General features: G+C 63.0%; 2 protein-coding genes and 1 long non-coding RNA gene across 5 annotated transcripts; 1 reads left to right on the plus strand and 2 right to left on the minus strand.

Moving 5' to 3' along the window:
- Positions 1-784: 784 nt before the first annotated feature.
- On the minus strand, positions 785-6,277 carry LOC132517848 (uncharacterized). Its single transcript, XR_009539834.1, has 3 exons — positions 6,110-6,277; positions 2,272-2,418; positions 785-867 (listed from the first exon to the last, which is right to left on the minus strand). It is a non-coding gene; the product is annotated as an uncharacterized LOC132517848 (long non-coding RNA).
- TMEM259 (transmembrane protein 259) lies at positions 5,395-13,396 on the plus strand. Of its 3 annotated transcripts, XM_060145851.1 has the most exons (12): positions 5,709-5,815; positions 7,432-7,746; positions 9,734-10,009; positions 10,521-10,620; positions 10,733-10,843; positions 11,130-11,252; positions 11,332-11,432; positions 11,514-11,571; positions 11,662-11,745; positions 11,835-11,967; positions 12,040-12,139; positions 12,254-13,396. In XM_060145851.1, the coding sequence occupies exons 2-12, from the start codon at positions 7,702-7,704 to the stop codon at positions 12,797-12,799; spliced, it is 1,677 nt and encodes a 558-aa protein (XP_060001834.1). In that variant the 5' UTR covers positions 5,709-5,815; positions 7,432-7,701; the 3' UTR covers positions 12,800-13,396. The 3 variants fall into 3 exon arrangements, with proteins under 3 accessions (XP_060001832.1, XP_060001834.1, XP_060001833.1); XM_060145849.1 differs by lacking the exon at positions 7,432-7,746 and having other exon boundaries at positions 5,395-5,815; XM_060145850.1 differs by lacking the exon at positions 5,709-5,815 and having other exon boundaries at positions 5,824-7,746.
- Positions 12,584-22,036, minus strand: GRIN3B (glutamate ionotropic receptor NMDA type subunit 3B). Its single transcript, XM_060145848.1, is given in 13 exon segments — positions 12,584-13,716; positions 13,719-13,899; positions 14,051-14,109; positions 14,208-14,372; positions 14,703-14,851; positions 14,954-15,069; positions 15,142-15,287; positions 18,264-18,907; positions 18,910-19,208; positions 19,471-20,057; position 21,484; positions 21,619-21,802; positions 21,805-22,036. Coding segments are annotated over 13 exon segments (3,003 nt in total). The 3' UTR covers positions 12,584-13,476.
- Between the last annotated feature and the right edge of the window lie 757 nt (positions 22,037-22,793).

Genomic DNA, 22,793 nt, shown 5'->3' on the forward strand with positions numbered 1-22,793 from the left:
CCTGTCCATCCCTGGGAAGACAAACCCAGGCATAGGCACCCCTGCTCCATGCAAGCAGGTACAGGACAGAAGGAGGGACCTGCGGTGGAGGAAATAGGGGAGGGAGTGGGTGCTCCACTGGAGGGGTGAAGGAAAGAGGCATGTAAGAGGGGATGTGGGGTGTGGGGTTTTGAAGCATAAGTAGGAGTTTGACACATTTGACAAGTGGCTGGTTGGGCTCTGTGAGGGCTTAGAGATGACTCACCCTGTCCTTCCCTGGGAGCACTCCTCCCTGGCACCCCACTCCCCGGATATCTACTGACTTTCCCTGACTGTATGTCTCCCATTCCATCTATCTGAAGGCTTTCTTCAGGGTCCAAGTCCTAGCCAGGTGGTCTTGGGTGAGTCTCTTCCCTGCTGGGTGTGTTTCTTCATGTGTGACATGGGAACCAGTGGTCGACAATGAGACAGTGAGGTGGAGTGTGGGAACGGGTGGTTCATCAGTGTCTAGGTGGGGAGTTGTGGGGGCAGAGGGCGGTTTGAGTGGACCCCTTGCAGGTCCTGCTGGGGCATGGGGGTGGGCAGGACCCAGGGTACTGTGGGGAAGGAGGCTTGAGCCAGTCCCCTGAGTACCTACTCCAGCCTGGGGTGGTCAGTGGCTGCCGGCAACACGCCCATGGTCCTCCTGTCATGCCCCGACCCCTGGTGCTTGTCCAGGGGGGCCACCAGTGACTCTCTAGGGACACCATCCAGAGCTGGGGGCCTCTGGACAGGGAAGTTGCACGTGACACCCGCTGATACTCACCGAGGCAGGCATACTCCAGTGCAGGGGCCGGCCATGTCTGGGGCGCCGGGCGGCTGTGGGGCCTCTGCAGGGCTGGACAGGAGCTAAACCACAGAAGACCGAGCCTGGATGATTCCAAACTTTAGAACCACCTGCCTGCCTTCCCTCTGGTGAACTGGACAAGCCCCCCAATGCCGCCAGGCCTCAGTCTCTCGCCTGAGAAATGGGCTTACCTCCCAGGCATTGACATTCACCAGGTGCCCAGAAAAATGCCTGGGACATTGTAGGTACCACATAAGTGCTGGGTGATGCAAATCTTGGCATTTAGACCAGTGGTGACCAATGGGACCGAGATGGCACCGAGAATGCCCTCCTGGGCCCTGTCCCGCCGGCTGCGCGGCTCCTGAGTCCTGGAGGTGTGGCTGGCAAGGCCAAGGAAGGGAAACCTCCACTTTCCTTGATTTTAACTGATTCCAATTTAAAAGTGCAAACCAACACCGGATCCAGTTTTTGGAATATGTCTGAGTATACGTGAAACCACTTGGATGTGCACGCGTTTTCCTTTTCAGCGTCAGTTTTACGCAGTCGGGCTACATATGAGTGTCTCCGAGGAAACGTCAGTGTCGGGAAACAGGCCAGATTTCAGACACGGGACAGAAACAGGTGTGAAATACCTCATACATCATTGTTCATATCGGTTACCTGTTGCAATGATCATATTTCCCAGATATCAAGTGAAGTGAAATATATGACCAAAACTATTCTCTTTTAGTTCTTTAACATGAGCCAACATTTAAAATTCTGTGTATGGTTTGTCTTATTTTTCTACTGCCCAACGCTGTTCTGGACTGTGGGTCAAATTCAGATGCTATATATTTTTTTTCGGTATAGCCCGCGAGCTAGGAATGGTGTTTACATTTTTAAGAGGTTTTTAAAGAATCAAAAGAAGAATACTATTCCATGACACATGGAAATCATATAATATCCAAATTTCCATGTTTGGACAGAGATTTATTGGCGCCCAGCTGTTTGTGTACAGACTGCTTGTGGCTGAGTAGTCCCTGGGCTGCAAAGTTGAAAATATTAACTTTTTGGCCTTTTACAGAAAAAAGCTTAAAAAAGAAAAAAAGAAAGAAAAAAGCTTATTGACCTATGGTCTAGATTCTCAGCCTCCTGGAACTCAAGAAATTCAGATCAGACATCCCAGATTTTGAAACCCTGGGGTTCCAAAAGCTTGTCATATTATAATTTGAGAAACTCCCCCAGGACCTAAAACTTACAGAATTATGTGGTTCTGTATAATCCTATGACCTCAGCGGCCCCCACCTGGGCCTGGGTTCCAATCCCCAGTCAGCTGAGGTAAGGGCATGTTGACTCAACACATGTCAAAATCTTAGGAATTTTGGCTTAGCCTCTGAATGTGGCAGGGAGGTCTGGGGCCTCTGCAGCTGTCCTCCGCCCTTGACCAGCCACCCTCTCCCTGCCCCCCCTCCCGCCCCCGCACTCACCTCTTTGTCCCGGACTGATCCCGGGGAGACTGCGGTGGGGGTAGGGGAGGTGTGGAATGATGCAGGCTCACTGGGGGCGGATGTAGGTATTCTGGGGCAGGATCTCCTCCGCGATGCCAGAGGGACATGGGCCAGGGGCTGGAGGACCTGGAGTTGCAGGAAACCCCAGAGACTCAGCCTCCGGTGCTGGGCTATGGGGGTGGGGCCTGGCGGTCTGGGTGGCTGGGCACAGGGGCTGCAGGTGTGGTGAGGGGCTTGGGCCCCTTCCCTGCAGTGTCAGGGCTCTGAGTGAGACCCCGGAGGGTCCTATGGCCCCAACGATGCAGCGAAAACAAAATAACAGTAACAACAGGGACTTCCCTGGTGGTCCAGTGGGTAAGATTTCATGCAATGCAGGGGGCCCGGGTTCCATCCCTGGTCGGGGAACTGGAGCCCGCATGCATGCCGCAACTAAGAGTTCGCATGCCTCAACTAAAGATCCTGCATGCCACAACTAAGAGCCGGCGCAGCCAAAATTTAAAAAAAAAGTAACAATAAAATCTCAAGCCTGTTAGGTCAGGAACCTCCCTTGCTCCCAATCCTCCATGGCTGCCCACTGCCCCCTCAACAAATGTGTCCTCCAGGCCCCACGCTCTCCCTTGCTCACTCTGCTCCAGACACGGGGGCTTCTCCTCGCTCTGCCGCTAATGATCAGCGCCAGGCCTGCCTCAGGGCCTTTGTCCTGGCTGCGCCCTCCGCCTGACACTCTTTCCACCTGGCCTGTTCACTGTCCACCTTCCAGCACCTTCTCAGTGAGCCCCAGCCCAGGCTCCAGGTCCCAATGCCACCCACACATCCCAGACAGTACCACATGATGACCACAGCATCCTCCGAAATCCAGCCCATCTTCTAAATTCCCGACTGTGCCCAGAAGGGTGGGCCTGGGGTCTGGTCCTTCCTTGTGTCTTTGGCTTAGATTTGGAACTCTCTCCGCCCCCACCTCCCGCTATACTCCTTTTCTGTGACCATGACTTTCACTTGCTCTCCAGGGCCGCATGTTTCCCTGTGTGGGAGTGAGCACTAGACGGCACTGCCCAACACAGCAGCTGCTTGCCACACGGGCCCATTTCCACACAAATTACACCAATAAAAGTAAAGTTTACGGGTTTCCCTGGTGGCGCAGTGGTTAAGAATCTGCCCGCCAATGTAGGAGACATGGGTTTGAACTCTGGTCTGGGAAGATCCCACATGCTGCGGAGCAACTAAGCCCGTGTGCCACAACTAGTGAACCTGCGTGCCACAACTACTGAAGCCTGCACACCTAGAGCCTATGCTCCGCAACAAGAGAAGCCACGGCAATGAGAAGCCCACGCAAGGGAGAGTAGCCCCCGCTCTCCACAACTAGAGAAAGCCTGCGCACAGCAACAAAGACCCAACGTAGCCAAAAATAAATAAATAAAATGAATAAATTCATTTAAAAAAAAGAATTTGCATCGATTGAATGCCTACCGTATGCCAGGCCCTGTGCAGAGCACTCCCCGTGAAACAGGAAGAGAATGATTTTAGCCTCCTGGTTGTGGTAGACCCGTCCACCTCCAGGGAGTGGGGCTCCCAGGATTATGAAAGCCGGCAGGTAGGTCTGGAAGGTTCTCTCAGCCTCCAGGTCATAGCTGAAAAGTCTCCTCCCTCCCTGACCACCCAGTGCAATTCAGAATAGGAACCCCCCCCCCCAGGAACCAACACCCCCACCCCAATGCTCTGGGCTTTCTCAGAGGCCCTGACTGTGCCCTTCAGTGGGATTGTCACCATCGGGAACCAGACCAGATATCCACTTGGCGGTCTGCCTGTCTCCTGTTGGTCCCTGAGCTCTGCTAGGGCAGGAACCGGTACTGCATTGGCCGCCGCTGTGTCCCTAACACCCAATGCAGGCCCTGGGACACGAACGTGTCCTTCCCCAGGGTCAGGCATCCTCTCCCAGGCCCCTCGCCTCCGGCTCCTCCTGCCCTTCCACACTTCCTGCCGCAGCCCACCCCGCCTTGCTTTGGAGCAGGAGGTGGAAGCACCTGGCATACCGTAGGTACTCAATGAATGTTAGGTCCTATTACTACCATGGCTGCTGGGAGGCGCCGAGACGTTTCAAAGATGAGTGAGCGTGTATGTGGTCCAGACGAGGGACCCCAGGCCTGGGACACCGCGGGCGGGCACCCGGTGGCAGCCAAGAGGAAGGCAGGGCCAGGTACGGACCTTTCGTGACCCCACTTTAGCTGGAGGAGGCCTGTCCACTCCGTCATCCCCGAATGGCCGGGACAGGGGCCTGGCGGCCAGGGAGCAGGAGAGAGATGGGGAGGTGACCCACCTGAGCGGCCCGGTTCTCAGAAGGAAGAGCTAAAGTCGCTAGGGTAGGGGTCCCCAACCCCTGGGCCGCGGACCGGTAGCAGTCCGCGGCCTGTTAGGAACCGTGCCGCACAGCAAGAGGTGAGCAGCGGGCCAGCGAGCGAAGCTTCATCTGCCACCCCCCTTCGCTCGCATTACCGCCTGAACAATCCTACCCCCGCTCCGTGGAAAAATTGTTTTCCACGTGCCGGAAAGGTCGGGGAATCGCAGCTGCGAGGTGGAAGAACAAAGAAAACGACCTTGTTTAACCTGTTTCGCGTGCAGCCAGGCGCTCAAGTAAACGCCCCAGCCGACCCCAAGGGCGAAGAAAGAAGGAAGTTATATCGCTTATTTATCTTTCGGCGGAGGACGAGGATATAACTGCAATCTTTAAGAACACCCAGTACGCACTCTGCCTGGGCGGGGGAGGAAGGTTCCCACAAAACCCGAAGCAAATTTTTTTTCGCGAGACTATTTAAAGGCCGGAAATTAAATCACTTTTCAGCTAGAACATCCTAACGTAATCTTATCTTCGGCATAGTTTTCCAGAGCGCCAAGTAAAAAACATCTCCAGCAGTCGTATTTCCTTTCAGTTTACTTTAACACCTCTAAATTCCTCAGAGATTGACTAATTTTACCGCCCGCCTTGCAGCCGCGGAGGCTTGTGGGGGCGATAGGCAAAACACCCGGACCAGACGCAGCCCCGCCCCTCGCCGCTCCCTACCCGGGAGCCAGGCCACAGGGCGGGGCCGCCGCGGGCCGCCCGACCGCATCCCAGCGTTCCCCGCGGGCGCAGGGAGGCCGCTCTTGCCGGCGCGGCTACTCGCTGGCGTCAGCTGGGGCGCGGAGGCGGAAGATGGCGGCGGCGCCCGGGCGGCCGTGAGGAGCGAGGCGGTGGCGAGGACGGCCGATGGCGGTGGGGAGGCGTCCTCGGGGACCCGCGGGCCGTTAAGGCGCGACGGTGGGCATGTCGGAGCTCGCGGCGCCCGGGGCCCCGGGGCCCGGGCCCAACGGCGGCGGCGGCGGCCCAGCCCCCCCGCGTGGGCCTCGCACCCCCAACCTCAACCCCAATCCTCTCATCAACGTGCGCGACCGGCTCTTCCATGCACTTTTCTTCAAGATGGCTGTCACCTACTCGCGCCTCTTCCCGCCCGCCTTCCGTCGTCTCTTCGAGTTCTTCGTGTTGCTCAAGGTGACCGGGGCCCCGAATCTTGACCCTGGCGGCCGGACCCTTTCCCCCAGGTCTGCGACTTCTGACCCCGCCCGGGGCAGCGCGCCCCTCCCACCCGGTGGCGTAGGCCCGGCCCGACCCGTTGGGACCCTTTCCTTAGGCCTGCCGCCCCCGGCCCCCTACCCAGAAACTTCCACCCGGGAAGGCCCGAGTCTCCCCCGGTTAGTGGCCCCTGATCCCGACTCCAGAAACTCACTCCCAGCCCCCTCCAGGCCGCACCCCACCCCTCGCCTCGCCCTTCCCAGCGTCCCCCACCTCCGGAGGCCGGAGCCCAGCCCCGTGACCCCCGGCCCTGCCGCCTGGGATCCTCAGTCCGGGATGACCGCCTCCCCACTCTCCGAGCCTGGCCTGGCCCCGAACCCCAGACTCGAGGGATTCCGGGCCTCACCGCCACTGCCCCCTCCCAGAACACACCCCCGGACCGCCCACCTGCACCTCTTCCCTCTCCCCCTTTTTCTTGGGGCTCTTCTCCTCGGGCCCTTCTGCTTGCCTCCACTCGGATTCTCCCCGCTCTGAACCCCGGGGGGGAAGGTGACCTAGCTGAGGTCACGCCGTGGGGCTTAGTGGCAAAGTCCAGCCAGTGGTGCTGCAGGTGGCTCTGTGAGGGGCCTCCCGTGGACCCGCCCCTTGTCCTCGCTCGGGTGGCAGAGCTCTCGGCTGTTCAGCGGTGCCGGGAGGGCCGGCACAGATCCCTCCAAGGAGGGGTCTTAACTCAGAGAGGGAGCTCGCTGGGTGCCGAGCCCGGCTGCCTGGAGGGTCTGAGGAAGTGGAGAAATGGCTGTTTTGTTTTGTGTCCCGTCCTGGAGTGGCCCCCGGGGCGGGGGCCGGGGCCAGGGGTGCTGATGTCCGAGGAAGCTCGGATTCCTCGTCTGCAGGAAGGGGGCTGGAGCTGGCGGGCAAGGCGCGTGGGGTGCCGGCTGGGCCAGCTTGGTCGGGAGCCGGCAGCTCTTTGGCGTTGGGTGGCAGCGGTGCGAGCCGTCCCGCAGACCTGGTGCGGGTCCCAGCCTGAAACCCCCGGTCCCGGAGCGGCAGGCGTCCCCTGCGGGGGCGTGGGGGTGGGACTCCGGGGGATTCCTGAGTCGGCCTTCCTTTACCCCAATCCTGGAACCCATGGGCGGCTTGGGGCGTAGGCAGAAGGCCATGTGAGGCCGTGATTGGCTTGGGGAACAAAGCACTGTTCCTCCCGACACGCTCAGAAGGAGCCCGTGTCACTCGAGGGGGTGCCCTGTGTGAGGTGGGGCCCCCCGTGGAGCTGAGCTTTTTCCTGAGAGACCGGCCTGAGGCCTTGGCTTTGTCTCGCCAATTCCTGCCCGAGGAGCAGGCCAGGGGTTGGGCTGGCCAAGCAGATGGGCTGCACATCCAGGCCGCGTCCCTGGTGCGTGGGGCCGGGTGAGCGGGCTGCCCTCAGCCCCCTGCACCTCCTCTCTTCTTGGGGCTGCGACCAGGAGGCCCTTCATTCCCCGAGAGCCTGCCTGACCCCTGGTGCCTTTGGTTTCCTCGTGTGCAAAGGGAGGGCTCGGCTCAAGCCCTCTGAGGCCGCCTCAAGCTCCAGAAAGCTCTGTTCCTTTGCCTCTCAGCCGCCCAGCTTCTGGGCTCTTGCTACAGAGATCAAGTTCCCCTCCCAGCCCCGCTCCCCAGCCTCTTCCTGTGGCACCTGTTCCTCTCTGCTCACTGCTGGCGGGAGCCGCCCTTGCCATCCTCTTTGCCGCCTCGTGCCAGTCTCTGGGCCCAGCGATGAGTAGGGTGACCAGGAGGAAGGGGGAGAGACGGCAGCCGGCAGGGCAGGGTCTGTGTCACATCAGGCAGCCTCAGGCTGCGAGGAAGGAGGTGGGTAGCAGAAGCGGCGCATGCAGAGGCCCTGGAGCTGGCGGGACGGCGCAGCCGTGTGGCTGGTGAGTTGGAGCATGGGGGTCACAGGGTGCCAGAGGTTGGGGGGCTGGAGCACCCAGGGCCTGTGAGGTGGCCAGGCCAGCTGGCAGGCAGAGGGCAGGAAAGGCCCTGGACAAGACTCCTGAAATCCTGAGAGCGAGGTGGGTGGGGCTGCTGAGTGCACCCTGCTTTCCCCGCGTGGGTAGGGCTGCCCTGTGTGTCTGATGATAGGTTGTAGGGGGAGGGAAGCTTGGGCAGCCAGCTCGTTCCATGGTGGGGAAACAAGTCCAGATCTGGGGCAAGCCTTGTCAAGGGGTGAGAGAGTCTTCGCCTACCTCTGGGGACCCACACACTCAGTCAAGGGTGATGGACCCCACCTGGGGTTTCAGGACCCGGATAAGGACAGTGATGGGGCAGACACCAGTGAGGGGTGCTGGAGGGGGCGCCAGGGTGACAGTGGGGTCATGGGGGCCACTCAGCGAGGTCATGGTGCCACCAGCCCCCCGTCCGTTCAAGTGCCCCTGCTCTCGGGGCCCAGCTGGCTCTGCCTGGCGTGTGTTCCAGGTTGAACTCCTGGCTCCACCCCTCCTGGCCGCGTGGTCTCTGTGCCTTGGTTTCCTCATCTGCAAACTGGGGGTGATGGCAGGCACGTGTGTCTCCGGGGGAAGTGCTCGGGCAGCCCCTGGCATCGGGCCATCCTGCGTGTCAGCACTTTTTGTGGTATCTCGTCACGTTGTACAGCGTCGTCCTTATGGCCCAGAGCAGACAGTGTCCCAGACACGGCTCTGCTGGACATCTGGGCCCAGAGAGCACGACTGGCGCTGTGGGTCAGCTCTCTGACCTCACCCTGCCGTGCTGTGGGTCCCACACTGTCAGGACTCCCGTCGCCAGCTCCCAGGTCCCCAGACACAACGTTGGGAAGAGGTGCTGGGGGTCCCGAGTGACGCTTGGCCTGTGGCCACGTCTCAGGGCCCTGGCGCAGGCTGGCCTGTGGGAGGCTCTGCAGACGTGGGGGCCTCAGCTGGACTTCCCCACTGCCTCCCCAGCCCCTCCTCCCCAGGCAGGGTCCCAGCTCTGTTCTCAGCTCAGCATCTGTCTGCCGTGACCTGAACCCCAGGGGCTTGGGATGTGTAGTCTGTCTCTGCTTAAATCAGCAGTGCTCTGATTACCGCCCAGTCAGGACAGGAGCGGGTGCTCTGCTGACCCAGCCCGTGCCCAGTCTGCAGGGCAGGCTCCAGAGAGGAAGCCGGGAGTTCCACGGCCAGCGCTGGCACCGCCCTGTGGTGCTCCTGGCAGGGCATGGAGAGGACGAGGTGCTGGCGGCCCTGCCGGTGGCCGCGTGGCCACCGGCAGTTCACCACACCCCTGAGCATCATTGTTGACAGGACAAGGAGCGGCTTCGTACTCTGGTCCCCCACGATCATTTGTACCACACAGGGAACTCACCCCGGGAGCGATGCCCTTGACACGGCGTCCAGGCCGAAGGGTGACACTTGGCCAACCGGGACCCCATGAGAAACACAGCGGTCAGACGGGGGCTCCTGGAGCAGGGGGTTGGGGTGACGTCAAGCAGGGCCTTTCCTCAGCACTGTGGACATCGGGGCTGGGACGTTCTCTGTAGGGGGCCATCCTGGGCGCTGTGGGGTGTGGAGCAGCCTCCCCGGCCCTGCCTGCTCGATGCTGGGAGCCCCCCAGTCACGATCACCACAGACGTCCCAAGATGTGGCCCTGTGTCAGGATCCCCCCAGTGAACAGTTAGGGCTGTCCTGTCTTACTCTGGGGAAACCGTACCTCGGGGGACAGAGTGAGCCCTGCCATAGGGCCGTTGGCATGGCCAAGCGGGTCGGCTGTGTTCAGCGGCTCAGGCTGGCCCGGGAGAGGTGCAGAGGGCGGCCGGCCGGCGAGGGAGGCCATTTTTAGCCAGTGAGGTCGGGAGTTTTCTCCTGGGGCAGCTGGGTGATGGCTCCACGTGCTCTGCTTGGGCCCGTGCTGACCGTCCCCCGCCCCCAGGCCCTGTTCGTGCTCTTCGTCCTGGCCTACATCCACATCGTCTTCTCCCGCTCGCCCATCAACTGCCTGGAGCATGTGCGGGACGAGTGGCCGAGAGAGGGCGTTCTGCGCGTGGAGGTGCAGCACAACTCGAGCCGCGCGCCCGTCCTCCTGCAGTTCTGCAGTGGTGGCGGCAGCTTCCCTGGGCTGGCTGTGGGGCCGGGAGGCCTGGAGCTGGGGGGTGAGGACGACGAGGAGGAGCTGACCGTGGAGGTGTTTGGGAACAGCTCCGTCAAGGTGAGCTGGCTGGAAGCGTTCCTGATCTTCAGGGCCACAGGCCTCCCTGTCTGCTGCTGCTCCCGCTCCCGTGGCCTCGCGGCCGACTGGGACCCCGGGCTGCTTCCCAGCTGTCAGGTGAAAGGGATTGGCCCAGTTCCGGGGGTGCCAAGGGCAGATACAGCCGGGAAGAAGGCTCTGGGCATCCTGGTGATGCAGCGCCCCGTCAGCAGAGGAATGCCAGTGGACACGGGCCCACAGCCCGCAGGGAGGGCTGTGCTTGGGCAGCCAGAGGCCAGGAACTTGCGGGCCAGGGATCCGTGTGGGTAGGGTATTGGTGCAGACCTCAGCAGGGGACCACATCCCTCCCACACCCTCACCCGGAGACAGGCTCTCAGGGAGCTCAGTGTTGGGGGTCAGGGTTTTGATAGGACAGGGGCGCATCTGCTTCCAGTCAGTCAGTGAAGGAGAGGCCTCCAGGCCCGGCCCTTTGGCACCATGGGCCTGCTGACTCCTGCCTCCCTCTCTGCAGTTTGAACTGGACATCGAGCCCAAGGTGTTCAAGCCACCAGGTGGCCCCGAGGCCCTAAACGACAGCCAGGAGTTCCCCTTCCCTGAGACGCCCACAAAAGGTACTCACTGCTCACTGGAGCTAAAGGCCAGTGCCCCCGGTGGGCTGCGGTCACCCTGCCCCTCCCAGGGGAGAGAGGCTCCGCGGGCTGACCAGGCCTGTCCCGCCCACAGCGTGGCCACAGGACGAGTACATCGTGGAGTACTCGCTGGAGTACGGCTTCTTGCGGTTGTCGCAGGCCACGCGGCAGCGGCTTAGCATCCCAGTCATGGTGGTCACCCTGGGTGAGTGTCACCTGCAGAGTGAGGTTCTGGGGGAGGGGTGACCCAGAAGCACTCGCTTCCGGGGCCTGGGGGGCCCGCCCGTGCTCTCCAGCTGAGGGAAGCTTCCCAGGCTTCATCCCTTGACTGTTCCTCTGGGGCTGTCACGCACATCACTGCTCGGGTCGGGGGTGGGCGGGGGCTCCTCCACTCCCACAAATGGAGATCTGGCCTTCCCCGGGCCTCCACCACGACTGGGGCTGGCGGGGGCCTGGCCAGGTGCACACCCCTGTCACGGTCCTGCCCACAGACCCCACGCGGGACCAGTGCTTCGGGGACCGCTTCAGCCGCCTGCTGCTGGCTGAGTTCCTGGGCTACGACGACATCCTCATGTCCAGTGTGAAAGGCCTGGCGGAAAACGAGGAGAACAAGGGTGCGGGGCCCAGCCGGGTGAGCGGGGCCGGGGCGGGGCCGGGGTGGTCTGGGGCGCAGGCTTACTGCCTCCCGCACAGGCTTCCTGCGGAACGTGGTGTCCGGGGAGCACTACCGCTTCGTGAGCATGTGGATGGCCCGCACATCCTACCTGGCCGCCTTCGTCATCATGGTCATCTTCGTGAGTGCCGCGGGCGGGGCGGGGGGCCGGAGGGCAGGGGGCCAGGCGGCGGCCCCAGGCCTCACGCTGCACTGCTTGCAGACCTTGAGCGTGTCCATGCTGCTGCGCTACTCCCACCACCAGATCTTCGTCTTCATTGGTGAGTTTCCCCGCTGGCCATCTCCCCCGCCCACCACCCCCCCACCGGGCGCCTCACCCGGTCTGCCCGCCCGCCACCCTCTGCCCGCAGTGGACCTGCTGCAGATGCTGGAGATGAACATGGCCATCGCGTTCCCCGCAGCGCCCCTGCTGACCGTCATCCTGGCCCTCGTGGGTGAGGACCCTGTGCTCCCACGCCCTGCCCCCTGCCCTGGCCGTCACCTGCCCGTCCCCCCCAACCAGCATTCTCCCATCTCCCCACAGGAATGGAGGCCATCATGTCTGAGTTCTTCAACGACACCACCACGGCCTTCTACATCATTCTCATCGTGTGGCTGGCCGACCAGTATGACGCCATCTGCTGCCACACCAACACCAGCAAGCGGCACTGGCTTCGGTGGGCACCGGGGTCTGTGTGGTCCAGGGTGGGGGCAGCCGGGTGGGCAGCGCCTCACTGTCCCCCTCGCAGGTTCTTCTACCTGTACCACTTCGCCTTCTACGCCTACCACTACCGCTTCAACGGGCAGTACAGCAGCCTGGCCCTCGTCACTTCCTGGCTCTTCATCCAGGTGAGGTGGGCTGCCCTTGGGACTGGTGACCCCGGGGTCCATCCAGCCTGTCGGGGGTTCTGCGGAGGCTGCATTCTGGCTTGGGCCTCGCCTGACCCAGTGCCTGCCCCCCAGCATTCCATGATCTACTTCTTCCACCACTACGAGCTGCCCGCCATTCTGCAGCAGATCCGCGTCCAGGAGATGCTGCTGCAGACGCCCCCGCTGGGCCCTGGCAGCCCCACGGCCCTGCCAGACGACCTGAACAACAACGGAGGCACCCCGGCTGCCACGCCCGACTCTACCAGCCAGCCCCCTGCCCTGGGCCCTGGCTTGCAGGGTGGTGGCGGAGGCCCTGGGCCCATGGCTGAGGCACCCAGCTCCCTGGTGGCCGCGGCGGCCTCGGTAGCCGCAGCAGCCAGTGGTGACCTGGGCTGGATGGCAGAGACGGCTGCCATCATCACAGACGCCTCCTTCTTATCTGGCCTGAGCGCCTCTCTCCTGGACCGGCGGCCGGCCAGCCCCCTGAGCCCCAGTGGGGCGCTCCCTCGGGCCCCCCAGGACAGTGCCCCCACAAGCGACTCCCCAGGGTCTGACACAGCCCCGCAGACCGCTGGGGTGAGTGGGCCCAGCCTTGCGTCCATGGCTCCAGTGGATGCGCCCTCAGAGGTCGGCTCCTGAGCCCTGGGCAGCTCACCGCCTCTGTCCCTGGCCATCCAGGCCAGCTGGGTGTGACCTGGCTGGAGCCCTCCGGGGTCAGGGAGGCTGTCCCCAATGGCTCTGGGACTGCTCAGCCTGCTTAGGCGGTATTGGAGTCCATCAGGTTTGCTTGGAGGCGGGCTTCTCTCCCCCAGGGCATGGGGCCTGCCTGCAGCCTGTCCCTGTCTATGGTGGGCCCACTCGGCCGGCTGATGAGCCAGGGTGGGAGAAGGGATGGGGGCTCCATGGAAGGTTCTGCAATGGGTTGGTGAAAGGTCCGGAGTGAGCTGTCCCAGGGCAAAACGGGCAAGCCTCTGAGCAAGGTGAAACGAGTGGGGCCGGCTCAGCTGGTGCTCCCTCGTGTGCAGTGCCTTTCCACCGCCAGCCCACACGCCCAGGCTGGGGCCCCGGACGCGGCCACGGGGGGCGCCGGGGTCCTGCCCTGCTCGGGGTGAAGACACGGCCGGTGGCCCAACCCAGTTACACCGTGAGGAATGGAGCAGAGGGCTCATTCCACTCTATTTAATTGCAGTGTACAAAATGGTGTTTGTATATAGAATAAACTGTTGACAGCGTCCAGCCAGCGTTTGTGTGTGCGGGGAGGCCAGGCGAGGCCCCTCGGAGCCCCCGCTGCAGGTGGAGGAGGGCCTGGTCCCGCGTCACTGGGCGGCCACGGGTGCTTCCTCGGAGGCCTGGAGCCGGCTGCGCGGCCCGCCGTCCCCGAGCTGGGCGAGGAGCTGCCCGCGCCGCACCAGCGCCTGGCGGAGCCTCTCGCGTGCGCCTGCGATGCGCTGCTCCAGCTGTTCTAGCTCCTCGGGGCGTGGGGCGCCCGAGAACAGCTCGGCGGGCGGGCGGCCATTGGAGCAGAGCCAGACGGGGACCCCGGGCGGCCCGGCCGCATCCCCGCATCCCCATCCGCGTCTGGGGCATCCTCAACGGGAGTGGTGGCAGCGGCGGCGGCCACGGCCGGCTCCAGCAGGAAGTGCGCGCGACACTCCCTCACGGAGGCCCGGTGCACCCATGTCCAGCCCCCCGGGCCGGCGGGGGCGGCCAGAGTGTCCTGCTGCGGCTCCTCGAGACCCCTGGGGACGGATGGGGCTGGGCAGCCGCGTCCTACCCACAGTCCCACTCTGCCCTTTGGGACTGCTGACCCCGGGGTCCATCCAGCCTGTCGGGGCTGGAGGGCAGGGATGGGAGTTGCTGGGGTGGAGAGCGGCCCCCAGGGCCCCTTACCTCGGCTCCGGCCCCTCCTGCCTGTCGGGCGGCTCCATGTTGAGGGCGCGATGGATTCTCTAGGAGCCAAGACAGAAGTCGCGTCGGGGTCGGGTCAGCAGCAGGCCATCCTGCACGCCCTCCCCCCTCCCTCCACCCCGCAGCCCCCGCTCCTCACCTGGCTCGTGTGCAGCCAGTACTGCAGCGTGTTGCCCCTTCGGATGCGCGGCAGCGCCAGGCGGTAGAAGACGTGCTCCCCCAGCGAGCTGAGCAGAGCACTGCCCAGGCCCAGGCAGAGCAGCACGAAGAGTCCCGAGAAGTGGTAGATGCCCATCTGGAGGATCTGCGGGCAGGACGCAGGCACAAAACCCCTCCTGGTCATGGCAGACCCTTGGGGAGCCCTGGCCTTGGACGGGGGTGGGGGCAGAGGTGGGGCCAGGGAGAAGGGCCTGGGGCTGTGGAGCCGGATTGGAAGGCTAGGGCTCCATTTTCAGGGGTGAGGTATCACAGAAGAAAGGCCACTGGAACTGGGGTTTTGGAGGATGAACAGGGTGCAGAAAAGCAGGCAAACACACAGTCTTGGGAACGAGCAGGGGTTGGTCACCTTGGTGAAGGACACACAGGTGCAGAGCCCCCCACGCCTACCCCTCCCTGCGTCCCGGGCCTGCCCTACCTCTGTAACGGCGAAGACCCGCTTGCCACAAGGCACCATCTTGTACCACTTGTGCAGGAGGTCGATGAAGCCGGAGGACTTGTGGCGGCTGACGAACTCGGACAGGTTGGAGGTGAGCGGCGAATTCCGGGGGAGTCCGATGCCATAGCCTGGGGGAGGCCGGGCGTTGGGTTGGGACCGGGCTGGACGCAGACCCACAGGAGCTGTGCCCGCCTGGAGCCCGCAGGTCACTGGTCCCAGGGGCCGCTCACCCTCGATGGCGAAAGGCTTGCCCACGGTCAGCAGTCTGCAGTCCGCGTCGATGGACACCTCGTAGTCCAGGAGCGACTTGTCCGTGATGAAGGCGTTGAGCTTGGGGGGGTCGCTTCTGCCCGGGAGGGGGACGGGGACGGGGTGAGCATCCCCGCCCACCTGGCCCCGCCCCGCGCGCCCCCCTCACGTCAGCATGGCGACGCTGTGGGGCGCGGTGGGCGCACTGTGGCGCCGCACGTGTGCGTACATCTCCGGGAAGCTCTTCTTGACGTAGGCCTCGGCGCTGCTTTCCCACACGGTTCCGAAGCGGAAGCCCTGGGACGGGTGGTGCAGCTGCGGGCCAGCGCCCGGTCAGCGCCTGTGGGGGGCCCTTGATCGCAGCCCGGCTCTCCCCCACCCCCGTTCCGTCCGCCAGCCCGGAGCACCCAGGCCCAGGGCTCCCAACCAGCTCACGTGGGCCACGTCATCTCTGGGGGGCCGTCCTGGGCTCCGCGGGGTGTGGAACAGCATCCCTGGCCCCAACCCCTAGATGCCAGGAGCCCCCTGCCCTAGTCTGACAACCACAGATGTGCCAGGACATGGCCCAGTGTCCCCTGGGGGCAGGACCGCCCAGTTGAAAATGTTCTAAAACCCGCACGTCCATCTCCAGGCCCTTAACTCCACACTTCCGCCTCCGCCGCACCCGCTGCGTCTCTCCTTAGGGTCCCCCGGGAACCCCAAGCTCACCGCGTCCAAGACCCACTCTCGAGCCACCCCACACCTTCCCACCGCAGTCGCTCTCCCTCCTCTGCCCGCCTCTGCGTCTCTCATCTCCACGTCCCGTCCACCTGCAGATCCTGTGGGCGCTGCCCTCCGGACACCCTGGACCTGCCCGGTGCTCGCCCCTCCGCAGCCCCCACCCAAGGCCCCCATCCCCCATTCCTCCTGCACCAGCGCTGCCCCCTCAGCCCTGGGCTCTCCGGCCCGCCCACTGTTTGCGCAACCTCCCTAAAGCAAAGCATGAGTGGCTGCTGAGGCCACCTGACCAGGGCCTCCTTGTCGGGGCTACAGCACTTCCGAGAAGCCAGACCTGAGGCAGGCAGGGCCATCTAGAACTTTCTGGGGAAGGAAATGCTTTACACCTGTGCTGTTCTCAAGTGGCTGTTGAGTGCTTTCAATTAAATCAATTTAAATAGTAGCCACGGGACTTCCCTGGTGGTGCATTGGTTAAGAATCCACCTGCCAATGCGGGGGACACGGGTTCTATCCCACATGCCGGGGAGCAACTAAGCCCGTGCACCACAACTACTGAGCCCGCGCGCCTAGAGCCTATGTTCCGCAACAAGAGAAGCCACCGCAATGAGAAGCCTGCACGCAAAAACAAAGACGCAATACAGCCAAAAAAAAAAAAATTATTTAAAAGAATTATTTAAAAAAAGTAGCCACGTGTGGAGAGTGGCTGGCCCACGGGACAGCAAGCATCTAGGTCTCATTACTGGTTTAACAGAGGACACTGGGGTGGGGGAGAAGCAGGGGACGAGAGCAGCTAGATCCAAACACTGGGAGATGCTGCAGGAGAAAAAACAACTTCTCCAACAAACAAATCGCTAGTGAACAAAAAGATGGAGCGTCCAGATGGCCCCATGGGGCCTTCCCGGGACAGACCCCCACCTGGTCCTCTGCCTGCCTCTTGTCTGTAGAAAAACTTTAGTCTCCTAGGCCTTCCCCGAGTTCCAAAGAATAAATTTAATCAGAGAAGTGAGAAAATGCAGAAACAAAGGAAAACAGTCAAACAAGACAAAATAATAATAATAGTTTAGCCATTAAAGTCAAGGAATTTTCATTCCTTCTCAAGGGCTGTAGATAATATTCTGAGCCAGTGAACTTCCCTGGCGGTCCAGTGGGTAAGGCTCAGTGCTTCCACTGCAGGGGGCATGGGTTCAATCCCTGGTTGGGGAACTGAGATCCTGCATGCCATGCGGCATGGGAAAAAAAAAAAAAATTGAGCCAGATCCTTTGAGCTCTTTTGCAGACACTGAAACCCCCACCAGGTGGAAGAAGTTAACTGCATGCTGCCCACAAGCATGTAGACCCCAGACTGATTGGAGCCAGAAGGTTGATGATGTTGATTCCCAATTACTTCACCACCAACCCATCAGAACATCCAGGAGCTAATCACACACACCCCAACCCCCCTCCCTCACCCTCTCTTTAAAAACCTTTCGCCAATACTTAAATAAAAATTAAAAAACAAACAAAAATAATCCTTTCCCTGAAAGCCATCCAGGGGTTCAGGTCTTAAGCACTAGCTGCGCAGACTCCTTGCTTTATCTGCAATAAACACTGCGCTTTCCTTCACCAGGACCCTGTGTCAGTAGATTGGCTTTACTGACTGCAGGTGAGTGGACCCAAGTTTGGGCCTGGTAACAAGGAGGTTTCTACCTTCCTCGGGGTCTGTACATTTTGGATCCAGATTCAAACAAACCGTGGAGGAAAAAAAAAAAAAAAGACAACTGAGAAAAATGGCTGCCTGATGTTTAAGTTCCCAGAATACTCATGACGAAATGATAGGAGGCCTGGGATTTCCCTCATGGTAACCCAGTGGCTATGGCTGGTGCATGGACGAAACTGGTCAGGAGTTGACTTTGGAGCCGAGCAATGGGTTCATTCATTGTGGGCCTTGCTCCCTACTCCAGAATATTAAAATTTTTTCATTAAAAGAGAAAAATATGTAGGCTGGGGCATGCCCTGCTCTGCCCACAGCCCTCCAGGACTCCTGGTGAAAGTTCTGTCTAAATGGAGCTTCTGTGGAGGCCCAGGTCCTCCCACATGTGCAGGCCCTGCATGACCTGCCCCATCCCCCTCCCTGCTCTCGCCTCCCCCCTCTCCCCCCTCTCCCCTTCACTCACTCTGCTCCAGACACACACAGGCCTCCTTGCTGTTCCTCCAACCTGCCAAGCACAATCCTGTCCCAGGGCCTTTGCACAGGCTGCCTCCTCTGCTTACCATATTCCTCCCTTATATCTACATAAAAGTCCTTCACCTATCACCTCTCCCAGAGGAATTCCTGACCCCCATTTGAGAAGTCATCCCTCCCCAGTGCTCCCTGTGTCCCCACCCTGTCTAATTTTCCTCCCTGGAACTTTATCACCAATTCACACACCATCTACTTTGTTTCTCTGTCTTGATTCTCACCAGCAGCCTCGCCTGTTTTGTCCCAGCTGGGTTCAACATGAGTTTGTGGGAGCAGATGGCCGCCCTCTACTGGGTGGGGACTGGGGGCGGGGGTGACCTCCGGGCTCTGACCCCTGAAACCCCATGGCCACGCACCTTAGGGTCGTGAATCCCCGAGAGCTCCTCAAACGTCTTGTCCCCGACCATGACGGCCGCCAGGTTGGCCATGTAGCTGGACAGCACGAGCAGGCAGAAGATGGCCCATAGGTTCATGAGGAGGCGGCCCGTGCGGCACTTGGGTGTCTTACTGGACACTGTGCGTCCAAAGAGGATGGCGTAGCAGAGGTTGAGGGCAGAGGAGTAGGAGAACACGGTGCCCCGGTTGCGGACGCGGGGCGTGAGGCCGAAGGGGCTGCGCCACTCGTAGAGGGTGAGGAAGAGTGCAGTCACGTGCAGCGCGGTGAAGACGCCCAGCCACATGGACCAGTGCAGCGGACACGTGAAGGCGCCGATGGGCGACGCCGTGTCCCGCGCGCGCACCATGATGCCCAGGCTGGTGGAGAAGAAGCGGCTGGTGAAGTCCACCACCTGCGAGCGGGCTGAGTTGATGCTGAAGCTGGTGACAGCCATGTGCGCCCGGCCGGCCAGCAGGTCGCCCACCAGGCCGGTCCAGCGGCCGTCGCGCAGCGCACTGTACTTGCCGTCGCCCACGATGTACAGCTCGAAGTCGAAGGGCGCGTCCTCCGCCAGGCGCTCCAGCAGGTCGATGCAGTAGCCGTAGCAGCACCTGCGCAGTGCGTGGGGCACCGACCGTCCTCGTCCGGCGTGCGGGCGAACACGAACCGGTGCTCCACCAGCGTCACCACGCGCAGCTTGGGCCACGCCCGGGCTTCCGGCGGGGGTGGGGGCCAACCGGCCGCGCCCCCTGCCTCTGACGCCAGCCGCCCGTCCTGCCACCGGCCCACCGTGGCCCAGGCCGGGGCGCCCCGCGGGTCCCGGCGGAGGCTCCACACGCGGAAGCGCCGGGAGATGTGCACCTGCGAGGAGCCGGTCACCCACACCGGCCCCGTGTGGCCCCGGAAGGACGTGTTGGCCAGGAAACTGGTGGGGGTGGGCGGCATCAGGGTGGCGGAGGGATCCCTCCGCCGAGGTGAGACCTATCGCTCCGCCTCAGACACACCGGGCCACGGGGGATGCTGCTGCACCTCCTACTCCAGATCCCCTTCCCAGCCGGGGTACCGACGCCCTGGGGGCTGGGGCGACGGCCCAGCCCAAAGGCCAGTTGAGAGGCTCAGGTTGGGCCTCCCTTCCCGCTTCTCACAAAGCCACACACACGGCTTCCTGCAGCAGGGTCCCCGCTCACCGTGCCAAGAGGCGGCCGGAGGGCTCGGGCAGCGGCAGGTCATTGCAGTTGATCATGGCGGGGAGGAGGGCACGCTCCGGCTGCACGCGGGCCGCACTGCCCAGCGCGCGGGCCACTAGTTCCACCGCGTCGTGGATGGCGGCTTCCAGCGGGGGCCGAGCGACCTCGCCCAACGCCAGCAGCCCAGGCGGCAGGCCTTCGGTGGGGAGTGCCTTGGCGGGACGCGGCGTGCCCAGCAGCCAGCGGGGCCCGGGGTGTGCGGCCTGCAGCACCTGCCGGGCGCCGGCCTCGTTGCAACCCAGGAGTACGGCCACGGGGACTGGGGCCGTTCCCCCCGCGGGCACCCCCAGTGGGGCCAGGCGGGTCCGCAGCCCTGCATCGCTCGGGTCCGGCCTGCTCAGGTCCAGCACGAACTTCGGAGCCCGGCCCGCCCAGCTTGTCCATAGGGCCACAAGGCCGCCAGGGTCCCGCACGCGGCAGAGCACCGGGCCAACGTCCTCCCAGCTGTGCGCCTGCAGCACTGACACCAGCACGTCCAGCAGAGTCTCCAGGGGGCTGGCCCAGTCCAGCTGCAGGTGGAAGGGGTTCTGGCAGAGGGGTGGTCACAGGGCTGGCAAACTCAGTGTCCCACCACACTCTTCCCACTCCATCTGTACATGTTCAATAAACGCATGACACCTTGATAACTGGACCTCGTGCTTGCTTCTTCCCAGCCCCACACCTGCTCTAACCCCTTCTGTGGCTCCCCATCGCCATCAGCACAGAGCCTGGCCCTGGCCTGAGGCTTTTTGCATTCCCCAGCTGGAATACCTTTTCCCATCTATGACAGCCAACTCCTACACATCCTTCAAAACCCAGCTCCACTACCCCACCTCTATTCAGACTTACGAGGCAAGCTAGGGACTGAGGGGCCCCCCCTCCGTGCTCAGGGACCCAGAAAGTTCTCCTGAATTTGCTTTGAGCATGGGAAGGACGAGAGAGCTTTGCCAGACACCTAATGTAGGCAGGGTGTTGTCCGTGTGGGGACAGGGTGCTGAGTGCAGGGGGAAAGGCTGGGGGCTGCTGCTCAGTCTCCCGCGGGGCGGCGGGGCAAGCCAGTAGTACCCCCCCCAAAGCCTGACAGGTCCAACTGCAGAGGGTGCAGTTCCTGGATCCGGCTGCAGAGGGCGCCACAGGCATGGATTTGGGTCCTGCGTCTCTCCCACCGGGAGGGGATCAAGGACAGAGGGGGTTAATGAGACCCAGGCCTCCTCTAGGGTCAGGGTCTCCCCGCCCTCAGGAGAAGGAAGGCCTGAGGGGGCTTCAAGGTGGGTTTGGAGAGAGGCAGGCCCCCTTCCAGACCCCATGTCCCAGCGTTGGGCCCCTCCCTGCTGGCCCTGGGAGGGGGTTCTTTCCCTGGGGCACAACAGGGTCCCCAGAGCTCTGCCAGTCACCCTTCTCTCCCCCTTGTCCCATTCTCTACTTATTCGGACCCAAATTCCAGCCTGGGGGTGTAATTAAGAAAAGAGAATAAACTCCAAGGATGAGGATAGGGTGGAGGAGGATAGAGGGTTTAGGAGAGATAGGGTGGCCCTGGGGACCTGAGAAGGCCATCAAGGAGGCTGTGGGGTGTGGGTAGCCTCGGCCTCGAGGGCCTCTGGTAGGATCCTGGCAGGAGGAAAGTCCCCAGCCGCAGCCCCTGAAACTGCAGCCCCTGGAGAGAGGGAGACCCGCTTCCCCATCCCAGCCCCGCGGCCCTGCTAGTGGGACTCCACCGCCAAAGCCCAGGGAAGCGTCCTGTGGGATCCGCCATCTGGGGTCCAGAGGTATCCCGCGGGGTTCCCGAGCCGCGGGGTTCCGTGGCTCTAGGTCCCTGCGCCCCTGGGCTCCCGCCTCCCATTCCGGGTCCCTGATCTCCGGGGACATCCGGGGTTCAGGGGTCCAGGTTCCGCTAACCCGAGGGCCGTCCCTGGGCCTCAGTCATCCGGACTCCGAGTCTCCCCGCATCTGGACTCTTGCATTTAGGGTCCAGACTCTGAGGCCCGCGCGTCCCAAGGACTCAGCTATCCGTACCCCCGGGCCCCGCGCTCCAAGAGCGTCCCAGGGTCTCTCCCGTCCCGACCCCGGGTCCCCGCACGTCCTGACCCCGGCGTCCGCGCGTACGGGGACGGGGAGCCGAGCGGAGCGCGGGCCTCCCGCCGCAGCACGCTGAGCACGGGGGTCTCGGTGGCCGCCGCCAGGAAGTGGAACTGCAGCAGCTCGGGCCGCGCCTCGGGGAAGGCTAGCACGGCCGCCACGCCCGGTGCCGCCAGCGCCTGGCATAGGCCGCGGGCCAGCGAGGCGGGGTCGCGGGAGGGGGCGCGGCGGCCGCCAGCTCCAGGCTCAGGTTGTGCGGCAGCCGCGGCGCCAGGGCGGCCCGGGCCAGGGCGGCGCGGGCGCGGGCGGCGGGCGCGCGGGGCAGGAGGGCGCCCAGGCGCACCGAGCCCCCCAGGCGCGCCAGGACGCCGCACGGGTGCGGGTGGCCCCCGGCGGGCCCCGGCCCCAGCGCTAGCGCCAGGCCGGGCCGCAGCGCCCGCAGAAACTCCATCCCAAAGTTGCCGGCGGGCGCCGCGGGGCGGAGCCGCGGGTCGCACCACGGGAGGCGGGATCTCGGTCGCCCCCGCCGCTCCCTCCCCGCCCCCGCCGGCCCGGCACCTCCCTCCCTGCCCGAGCCCGCCCACCTGCGCCCGCCCTCCCCCCTCCCGGTCCCCCAGTGCCAGGCAGCCCACTAGGGAGGCGTGGGTCCCACTACGCAGAGCGGGAAATTGAGGCTCAGATGGCCACAGCAGGCGGGGTTTGGGGTGGGGTGCGGAATCGAACCACACTGCTCCTCCTGGCTCTGTGCCCACTCTACAGATGAGGAAGCCGACGTTCGCAGCAGGGAGGGATTTTGCATCAAGACCGGTACCCACACTCACCCCTGGATCCCTCCCTCATCCCGGCAACGGTTCCCAATTCTCAGTCAGGGAAACTAAGGCCCACAAGGGGTCAGTGTGCGTCCACAGTCACCCAGCTGCACCCTCCTCCTCCAGGGAGCAGCGTCTACCCAGACCAACCCGTCCACGTGCCCTACCATCGTTGGCGCCCCAGGGAAACTGAAGCAGACTTGTCTGATGGGGACCTGTGGGGAAGATCTCCTGCCCTCCAGCTGTGGGCAAGCAACTTGAGCCAGAGAACTCCTCTTCACCCTTCAAGACCCAGTGCCAAATGCCCCTGCTGGAAAAACTTTCCTAGCTTGTCACCCAGAAAGATGCAGAACACCCTCGTCATCCCTGCCTACATGAACTCCATCACACGCCATCGTC

Source organism: Lagenorhynchus albirostris, chromosome 3 (assembly GCF_949774975.1).
Source record: "Lagenorhynchus albirostris chromosome 3, mLagAlb1.1, whole genome shotgun sequence".
In the NCBI taxonomy this organism is placed as follows: Eukaryota; Metazoa; Chordata; class Mammalia; order Artiodactyla; family Delphinidae; genus Lagenorhynchus; species Lagenorhynchus albirostris.

Bases quoted from the DNA above. Each gene is read 5' to 3' on its own strand.
- TMEM259 (XM_060145849.1), top strand. From the start codon at position 5,591: ATGTCGGAGCTCGCGGCGCCCGGGGCCCCGGGGCCCGGGCCCAACGGC. The intron at 10,010-10,520 runs GTGAGCTGGCTG...CCCTCTCTGCAG, and splicing joins TTGGGAACAGCTCCGTCAAG to TTTGAACTGGACATCGAGCC. The intron at 10,844-11,129 runs GTGAGTGTCACC...TCCTGCCCACAG, and splicing joins AGTCATGGTGGTCACCCTGG to ACCCCACGCGGGACCAGTGC.